The 10,727-nt window shown below is 42.0% G+C and overlaps 1 protein-coding gene across 1 annotated transcript in view; it reads left to right on the top strand.

The window, feature by feature from the left end:
* LOC112260573 (solute carrier family 22 member 23) overlaps positions 1 to 10,727 on the top strand; it is a 73,690-nt gene continuing 62,963 nt past the window's right edge. Inside the window, exon 1 of the mRNA XM_024435797.2 lies at positions 1 to 928. Coding sequence (XP_024291565.1) covers positions 476 to 928 — 453 coding nt within the window. The 5' untranslated portion in view covers positions 1 to 475. The remainder of the gene's footprint in view (positions 929 to 10,727) is intronic.

Below are 10,727 nucleotides of genomic sequence, written 5' to 3'. Positions count from 1 at the left end.
TATGTGTTTACAGACCATCAGATGACTGTATTTCACTATTTGTACAGGTGTGTTACCTGTAGCGCCCTCAAGAAAGGGGCAGTGTTTAACGTCCTCCCTCGATATACCACTTCTTCCGGCACAATTATATGCTAATGAGGTGTAGCCTATCCAGCAGAAGGGAATATTGGTGATTAAAAACATCCCTGACAATTTCCCATGTTGTCGCGCTTGTTTATTCTAAGTTTGGAAATTTGCCAGCCTACATTTAAAGCTGCTTGCTGTCACTCAAGTAGCTTAGTGCTCTCAGTTCAGTGGCAATAGTCCATGGAGTCCACCTAAACAGGAGCACAGGGAGTCCAGATCCTAAAGAAGCGACTCTTATTTCAATTTCAGTGGTTGCTTGCGCACGGCTTTCACCACTAGAGCGGGGGCATTGACGCATTTTGGAGTCGACGGGTAACACTGCCAACCCGGCTGCGCTACAGACGCATCCATGAGCGAAACCGCGATGGCCGTGGTGCAGCTCGAGACGGAGGACCATCAACCGGAGAACGGCTTCGTGTCCCCCGAAACAGAGTCGCCGGGATTGCTCACACGCATCGACGATTGTGTCTTGCCTTTTCTTGGGGGATTTGGGAAGTATCAGAGACAGCTAATCGTGCTGACGTGGATTCCGGCGTTATTTATTGGATTCAGCCAGTACTCTGATGAATTCCTTCTTGCCCAACCGAACAATACATGTGTTCCTCCAACTGCAAATACGACTAATTTTACTATAATTCCTTCCTCTTTATTTCATGGTCCAAATAATAGTTTCCCACGAACAGCAGCGTACGTTTATTACAATGGCACCCACAATAATACAGCCAGGCATCTGCAACATTGTATGTGCAAGGAGTGGACGTTTGAGCTGCATACGGGACTAATGCAGAATGTGGTTACTAAGGTAAGTTTTGTTGCCTGACATTGAGCAATAAGGGCTGACTTTACATTGTTTATTTTATGTCATTAAGGCCTATACATGTCTTCCTCCCTCGATTCAGATGAGGTGCATTGGATCAATTGCATTATAATATCAGCATATTGTTGCGGGTTACCCACAGCTACCCACAGCCATAGTAAAGTATGTTAGCAGACGAGGGCTAACACTATCAATTGTTTCATTGTAGGAATATTGCAGTCTCAAAAAAAATGCATATTGTTTTGATATAGGCTGGCACCTCTGCTTAACCGTCACACCTTTATGAGTCTAAAAGCATGTGACTGGTTCATGCATTGCTGCCTCCAATAGCCTGCTAGCGCATGCAGCCCAGGAATGTATTTTTCCACAATTGGCTGTCCCTGTATAATAACACGAGCTGCTCCACTGAGTGCTTTAATAACTAATTCATGGGGCTATGAATACTCATGGACAATAACTACGAGTATGTCGGCTGGAGAGACTGTTCTGTAGCCTATAGCTCACCTAGATGCCGACAGTTCCTAAGCCCGTGATGTTATGCCATCACTCATAGGAGCAGCTGACGAGTTGCTACCTATCATGGAGAGATGTCCCTCTCCCTATGACCACGGCAGAATGTGCCATTGGTAATAATGGCCCAGACCTAAGCGATAATCGAGCTTTGATCTAGAGCAAAGGGCATGTAGCCTACTGTCACGTTCGTAAGTGCTCTCCCTCGCACACCTTGCGCCACCCGAGAATAATGACTTCCCTATTTTGATTATCTCACCTGCTCTAAAATAAGTCCAACGATTGTCTTTCTTCCTTATCTGAACTTGTTTTATATCTGAACAGTAGCCTATAAACTCTTCTACTGTGCCCAGTTTCGACTCTGTATCAGACATTTAGTTTTAGTTACTTGGAGAGAATACTAATATTTCCAATGCTCTTGTGGTGTTGATGTTATAGTTCAGTTCCTCAGCCTCAGGTGTTTATCGATCCACACAGGCCTCCTAGGCCCATATAGCTATACTAAGCCTAGATATACTTTCTGAACCCAAATAGTGAAAGGACATGATTTCCCCATTTACACTTTCAAAATGGACCTTGAGGCCTACTATTTCTAGCCTGACGACTCACACAAAATTCTTCCTCTGCTCTGTCTTACGCAACATACTTTATTCTAGACTGCCATCATTGAAATCGTTTGTTAGTGACCAGTGGTGTTGTACAAAATAAAGTCATCAGCAATTGGATCATCTCTAACCAATTAGAGTATCAAAGCCAATGACACATTTTCTAACTGCAGCTTTACCCACGTGTTCCAAGGAGCCAAGGGTTCAGGTCTAGAACCACGGTTTTGACTGCTACAGTTTTGCTTTGGTACTGCAGTTTAACTGACCATTTCCATAGACGCCACATAGAGAACTCCGATTTGAAAATCCTGAAAAAGACACTCTAGTCATCACCTTCGTGCACAAAACATCCATTGAATTATTCAAATAATTGTAGCTCAGGGAGATTTTTTCCCATCACTCACAGCCGACAGTATTAAAATGTTATGTTCATCCACTGTCTGCCATGTTTTTGGATAACGTGATGACATCCACTGTCTGCCATGTTTTTGGATAACGTGATGACATCCACTGCGCATGGGATGTTGGTCCGTATAAACCCGATGCCACCCGGAAATAGACTCTCCATGAGTCGGCGTGAGTAGATGACCTTGAATATAACGGGCGGACATCTTGGATGCGGTCTCCAGTCCTTATACCTTAGTGGTGTGTTCTGGCTCTGGCCCAACCCATCGGTTTCTGGACCAATCAGACAGCCCCGGATGTGTTTGCAGTCGGTGAAGGGTCTGGGAGGTATTCGGATCCAGACTCATTGCGGAGAAGAAACTAACGTCCGTGTGCGTGGCGTGGCGTTTGGCCAGAGCAAGAGGTCTGGGAAGCAAGGCAAAACTATTTCACAATAGGGTGTCTTTTCTGTAAGAAAGATAAAGAGAAATGATTTGGCATTCTTCTCATGCCTAGAGGTATAAGAGTACATCCATTGCAGGGATGTCAGTCATGTCCTTAGGGGCTATTTCTGTGATGCTTGGAGGGTCACACAGCAAGAAAACGACTACCTCATAGTGGACACCCCCTGGTTGTTTGTTGGTCTTGTACGTTACACTCTGTCCTATTGATTCCTTTATAATCTGTAGTAAGTTCTACAAAAACAAACTACACATCCTGATGTATATTTTTATCAAAAAGGTTCAATACTGAACTTTGAAGGGGCAGTGCAGTGATAAAATATATATATATTTCCACACTATGTTGAATCTCTGAAATTGTGAAATGTATTATAATGCTCTTTTAGTGTAAGAGCTTTTTGACATAAACACCTGGAATTTCAGTCTGTTCAGGTGGGAGGGAGTTTTTGTCCCAATGTCAATGACTGGTCATCTTTTATTTGCATATGTATCCTCCTACTTTGAAGGGAAAGAGGGGTAGGCTCTGGAATATAGTCTAGACAATCCTGTCCGCCAATCAGGTCTGTGTATGTAAATATATTTACCTTTGTATTAACATGCCTACACGATCAGACTGAGCATTTCAATGGCAAACAGAGGCTCAGGGAAATGAATGCTTTAAGTATTTAGAGTTATTTTCATGGAATGAATACACAGTGATTTATTAGACATACAGTGCTTTAAAGATTAAATAAAACATACTTTATCTGGGCTTTAAGGTCACACATATTACTACATTGTAAATACTGCTCAATAGGCCTGTGGTCACCAACCGGTCGATCACCTAGGAATGATCTTCAAGGCATTCCTAGTTGATCACCAAAAATTTCTGTAGATAAGCAAACTATAAAGGCTTGCGCTTCGTGTTGCGCTGTTGGCAGTAGGTGCACTTGATTCAGATGCCCAGCGAATGCAAAATGTTTCCATTTTGAACCATTTAATTTGTCTGAAAAGACAAACTGCACCTACCCGGCTGACTGGAAGATCTGTGGCTATATTCAGTGTGCCTACTGAGCTGGCCAATCGGATAGCTCAATCACCGTGCCTACAGTTTCCACAACCCCAGAGCAAAGTTTGATACTAACCTACGTGAGATTTAATAACTTTTGAAACCTTGACCAGAGAGAGACTGTCAAAGAATACAGCAAAGAGCTGCTGTTTTTATGAGTGAGTTCACGTCTACATTTTTATTCAGCACAATCAACAATGTTTTTATTCAACACTATTACAAAACATAAAATGTGCTTCTCCCTACTTCCACTGGCGCTGCAATGAATGAGTAGCTAAGTATCGATAGCCCTGCGTTTTTATTATAATTTGCAGCTCATCGTGTCTATTTTAATGTCAAGGAGTATTTCACTTTCTCTGGTCATAGAAATAACATGAGACAGATGTGGTGCGACTCAAATTTCGCAATCAGATGGATGACGGTGTCCCCTCTCTCTGGTCAGTTTCTCCGGAGGAAAGGAAGGAGAAATTAGGGACTGGGAGAGGCGGACCCTCTATTGCTCTCTCCCTCTCTCCGCTGAGACTAATGCTATGTTCAAAACAACTGGGTACTCGAAAATCTCCGACTTCAGTGCATTCAAGACAACTGGGAACTCTGAAAAAAACAGGGTCCAACTGGCAAAGGTCGTTTTGAAAGGTCTTACAACTCGGAATTCCATGTCGGAAACGGGTATCTTTCTTGAGCTCTGGATTTCCGATCAGAAGATCACCGGCGTCATGATTTGACCTCGTTTTTTCCAAGTTCCCAGTTGTCTTGAAAGCACCATGACCATCAGATGCAAGTACCATCCGTCCAGTAAAATAAAAAATCTAGTCATTTACAAATTAATTCAATTCATGCTCAGCGTTGCCTCGCAAGTGGTACACCAATGGATCTATTTGGTTATCAAAGCTTGAGTTTTGAATTACAATATGGTCTGAGAAGAATAACATTGGCATGCCAGGCATATAGCCAATATGTTGTAATGATTTATTAGTCCTACTGCACAAACCACATTTTTATTAGGTTAATGTTCCGACTTTATTAAGTCTTGTTTAAAAAATATAAAAAATATTTCAGCTTGCTTCTTCTCTGCAAAAGTGATCTTGACTCAGAAAAAGTTGGTGACCACTGCTATAGGCTATGTCCTGTGACCCTGTAATTTGTGTTTCAGGTGAGTCAAAGGGGTGTGTGTTTACACCTGACTAAAGTTATCTTTTTTCTTTTTCAAGGAAATCTTTGTTTATGTGTATCCTAACCCATCCGTCTCCATGGGGGGCGGCAAGGAAGAGTTAGCTTTTTTGTTGAAGCTTCATACATGTTCATTTATCAAACACTACTTAAAATACACCAGTTTACCCACAGACATGTCATCTAGTCTGCTCAAAGGCATAAGAGGACAAGCTTGATAAAGAGCCTGGTTTTGAAGCCTCTCTCAGTATTGCACAAAGGGGTTCTAAGTACCACACCAAGGCTTTAGGCCAGTGTGATACGACTAGGAGCAGCCATGCGCCCCTCCCTCTCCCCACAGCCTCGGACATCTGTTTATCACAGATAATATCCCCTGTTAAACGAGCAGCAGATAAAAATGCGGCAGCCTTGCATGCACAGTGTTCCATTCCACCACGAGTCAAGGGACACGTTAGCCACGCTTTCATTTTACTGTACTGTCTGGAGGGAGGCTAATATAGAATGTCTGTATGCTCAGAGGACAGCAGGCTGACTGCATATCTTTATGGTACACACAGAAAGCAGGGGTGGGCAACTCCAGTCCTCGGGGGCCTGATCGATGACACTTTTTCTCCATCCCTAGCAAACACAGCTGATTAATCAAAATTCATTGTGAACTGAAGATCATGATTAGTTGATTATTGGAGTCAGGTGTATTAGCCGGGGCTGGGGAAAAACTGACACCAATCAGGCCCTCGAGGACTGGGGTTGCCCACCCCTGCACCAAAGCATGTAAGCGTTCATATTTATGTTTCTATGCATAACATCCATCTTGGATATTCAAATGCACATTTAGTCGCTGCCATTGGCAGCTCATACAATCACAATTTGATTGGTAGAGTTGGTATCAACTCCAGGGTTGCAGAGTAAATGATGACGTTACAAGTAACGGATTACAAAAGAAAGGTAACTCTAATCCTTTACGTTACCAGCAAAAATACTGGAATTAGATTTCAGATACTTAACTAAAAACAAGTTTACTTCTATTATTATTTTTACATTCAGAAAGGATGTTTGCGAAAACATTCCTTGACACCTTTCTGTTTTCTCAGTGACATTCAAATCAGCATTGAAAAAAGGCGCAAATTTACAGTAAGTTTGTTCGGCCGAGCGAGTCTGACCACAAGTCAAAGACCACTATGATGGCACACCAAATGCTTTTGATGGATCGCGGGAAAAGAGCAGGAATAGGCTTTTGTAGTCTACAGTCCAAGCTATGTCTTCCAATGGTGTGACATCTGTCAGCATCCAAATATTATCCAATTTGAATAAACGCTTGGCGGTAAGGACAACAGCAGTGGTGTAGTCTACAGGCGGGGCGATATGAATATCACTTATTACATACCGCATTGATGTGAATTACACTGCTGCTCTCTCATTTAGCACCTTATGGATTATGGTTCTTGTGGATGGCTGTTCACAAATGTATAAGTGTACTTAACCCAATAATGGTTGAATTGAAGAAGATTAAGTTGCCTTTCAATCATTTGTTTTGTGACCAGTAGACAACCAATGAAAAATGCTCTCTTGCAACAGTTGCATAGTGCGGATCCCAGCCGGTGGAATAAAAGTTTGAGAGAGTTCTTCCCTTCCTTGGTATTGTGATCCATACTGTCAAAAACAAGTTTAATTTAAGAAGACCACGGATGGAGATTATTACTCAATCTAATTGGTGATGATTTCCAAAGAAATTCCATAGGCCTAACGGACTCATGCTCAAACTCGCACACTTGATTACCTTAAACAGCTGCAAATTATCGAGATATCAAAGTGTCACCAACAAAAACATAAACAATAGGCCTACAGTGGCAAGAAAAAGTATGTGAACCCTTTGGAATTACCTGGATTTCTGCATAAATTGGTCATCAAATTTGATCTGATCTTCATCTAAGTCACAGCAATAGACAAGCATAGTGTGCTTAAACTAAAAACACAGAAATTATTCAATTTTTCTATATTGAATACATTTTTAAACATTCACAGTGTAGGTTGGGAAAGTATGTGAACCCCTAGGCTAATGACTTCTCCAAAAGCTAGTTGGAGTCAGGAGTCAGCTAACCTGGAGTCCAACCAATTCATCGAGATTGGAGATGTTGGTTAGAGCTGCCTTGCCCTATAAAAAACACTCACAAAATTTGAGTTTGCTATTTACAAGAAGCATTGCCTGATGTGAACCAATGTGAATAGATTTTCACATGCAAATAGCACTTTTCGGGTTGTGATTGAAGCATGCGAGCCCATGACAGCCCAATCAGTCCTCCAAGACAATAAAATCATAAACAAAACTACACTCTGTGGTAGTTAGCTAATAAGTCCATAGTTTTTGGGTTATGGTCAGATAAAACAATTGAGCTAATCTATATTTCCAAGTCCTATTCTTGAAGTTCTGGTCCAACGCTCTAACCACTAGGCTAACTTCCATCCCAGTAGAAAGCAATGGGTTAGAAGAAGCCAACATAACCAACCCATGTAGTAAAATCCAACATCAATTTATGGGCAGCTATGTAAACTCTAACATTGGCTTATCCTGCATTAGATGTGGTTCAATTGGTAATATACATTTTTGTCTTTTTCCAATGCTTCTTAAATGAAAGTCGGCAGATTACGTTACTGAGTTTGGGTAATCCAAAAGTGATGCTACTGATTACAATTTTGGACAGGTAACTAATGGATTACTTTTAGAAAGCAACCTTCCCAACCCTGTGAAACTCAAAACTATTTTATATAGCCTACCATTTTGCCTCTTCGCTATGTAATTAATTACAAAGCTATTAAGTTATCATCTATTACTGTATTAATTACAGCTTTACTACACAGGTACAAGAGCAGGTGAAGGTAAAGTGTTACCACAATATTAACAATATCGAACAAAATGGCATATCATTCCATTACACACACACACCCAACAAGGTCGTCCCCAGAAGGAACTGATTCTCAGGTAAATGGACGAGTTCAATCCCACTAAAGGACCTCACTATAAACCCCCTCCCTTGACTCCTGGGGCCTCATTTATCCATCATTCGTAGTCACAAACCTGTGTAAACCATGCGTCGGATCATTTCCATGCAAAGTATGAGACTCATCATTTTGAACGTTTGCTTGAGAGTGAGCGTAAATTTACGCACAGCCTTGGCCAAGCGTGCACACAGTGCCATGTGCTGGAACAGGGGAACTGCTTGTCAAGCGTAGAATGGCGAAATATATGTTTAAAATGTGTGAAAATGCGAGAGTAATAATACTTTTTTTGATTTAGTTGTATTTCCATTGTGAATTCATGGAACATATTGACAGGCTGTATATAATTTGACCCCATCAGTGCATTTGTTACGATAATAATCCATATAAAGTACAATCATTTGTTAAATCAGAGGCACTTGTGAAAGTGAAACCATTGTTGAAATACTATGAAAGTCAGAGATTGCGTTTATAGCATGCTATTCTCATGCTTAAGTTCAAGGTCAGAATACACAGAGAGAAGTACATAAAAAAGGAATCATGTTCCATTTACGCATAACTCACGCTTAACTCAGGTCGGAATCGGCCCCTAAAAGCATTGGATATATCTCCTTGAATAGTTATATCATAGACATAATACAACTTAGTGACAATACAATCAGAGCTTTGGCTCTATCTCCTTGAAATACTAGCATAGTGACACAATGGATTTCTTTGGTAGCGTCTCCTTGAATAGTCATGGCATGGTAACAGTGCAGCTCTGTCCCCTCAGAGCGATGTTCAGAGAAGGCTTTGATAACGCTGGGCTCAGCGGAGTAGGGGATGGGGGCTGATGGGGAATCCAGAGTGGCTGGTGTGGATGTGGATTCTAATTGATACCTGGGGCTTCTTGGGGACAGAGCTGAATAAAATAATAAAACGAGCCTGAATCATTACAGAGAGACACAGATGGGCCGGATGGGTGGAGTATCCCACTCTCCCTGCTTAATGCTTCATCCTTCTCTGCTCATATACTCTCCATTACATTCAAATGGCAGCAGCATCACACAGCCTGGAGTAGAGACAATAAACTACCATCGCACTCTATACTACACTGACTGAAATCCCCAGTGTGTTCAAGGAAAGTTGTGATTGTGTGGTTGTCCAAGTTCATTGGAGAGCTAGTGGTTAGAGAAGGATCAGCTCTTCCTAAAATATAGCTGGAGATTTCCAGTCCTGTATCTAGATGGGACTGCTATTGGTGCCAGGCAGCTCCCTTTTCAAGTGAGTGTGGAGAAATATTATGCTATCAACAGGATATAACAATGTAATTCCTCTTTACGTTAGAAAGGCATTTTGCTACACCTGCAATAACATCTGCTAAATATGTGTACGTGACCAATACGATTTGATTGGAAAAGTAAGAATATACTCCTCCTCAAGCTGGCACCCCTGTGTCAGCAGATGTTACATTGTCTTACGAAAGTCTGTACGCTTTAACTGTACAACAAGATAACTGTGTGTCATAAGTATGGAGAGATAAGGTTTGCACCCAATTCCACTGTAGTGCTAGCAGGACTGGACAATGCCCCCCAACGCCCTGAGAGTGAATACAGGAACGCCTAGTCCTTAAACATTCACTGTCTGTTTGTCCAGCTGTCCTCTCCTGTCCTGTCTTATCTACAGACCCAGCATCAGTGTGGGACAGCATGAGACAAACACAGCTGTTAGGAGGGGTTAACCCTCTGCCCAAGTCAGTTGTGTGTAGACACACACACACACACACGTCAGCTGTGAGGAAAGAGAGGTCTGCCTGTGGGACTGAAAGACAAAGCTTCATACAGTCATTGTATGTATTTGCTGAAGGGAGTTAGTTTCTCGTAGTGGTATTTTGAGCAGAGCCGCAGTAAACCTGGAACTGAACGTGTGACCCAGAGCAACCTGTGTCCCTGGTCACAGTTGTTTTAATCACACCCTTTCTCTCCTTCCCTCTCTCTGCATAATCACAAACAGTGAGATTGATCAAATTAATTTAATTATATGGTTCATCTACATTGCCATGACAGGATATGCTGGAGCACTATGTGTGTGTGTGTGTGTGTGTGTGTTGTGTGTGTGTGTTTGTGTGTGAGAGAGAGAGAGAGAGAGAGAGAGAGAGAGAGAGAGAGATGATGAGTTAGAAAGCGATGAGAATCATGCAGAAACCACCTCTCGTTTTACTTACTATCCACCTAATACTATTTGTTTCGTCTATCTTTCTCTTTCCAAAAAAGAAGGTTACTCACTCGCAATCTAAGCTACTATCTTAGTGTACACACACCCAAACTGAAGAATATCTTTTTTATTCTTGTTGTTTTCAAGTCTGTCTGTGTGGACACTTTCAGGATACAGTAACAAAGTGTTGGGTATTGCCAGGCTCCCTGCAGACCTCAAAGACAACACTGCAGATGTATCTGATCAGCTAGTCTGTATCTCTCTCACACAGAAACTGGGCTGACAGGCACCGGAACCAACTGTCACTGATGGTGTGCCGTCTCGGACACACACACACACACACACACACCTCTCTTTATGGGGAGATTGTGGCATGGTGTTTGACTGTTGTCCTTGCCCTGTCACTGCATGATCATTTG

This window comes from Oncorhynchus tshawytscha, linkage group LG10 (assembly GCF_018296145.1).
Source record: "Oncorhynchus tshawytscha isolate Ot180627B linkage group LG10, Otsh_v2.0, whole genome shotgun sequence".
Taxonomy (NCBI): domain Eukaryota; kingdom Metazoa; phylum Chordata; class Actinopteri; order Salmoniformes; family Salmonidae; genus Oncorhynchus; species Oncorhynchus tshawytscha.
This window is presented reverse-complemented; position numbering and strand designations above follow the sequence as displayed.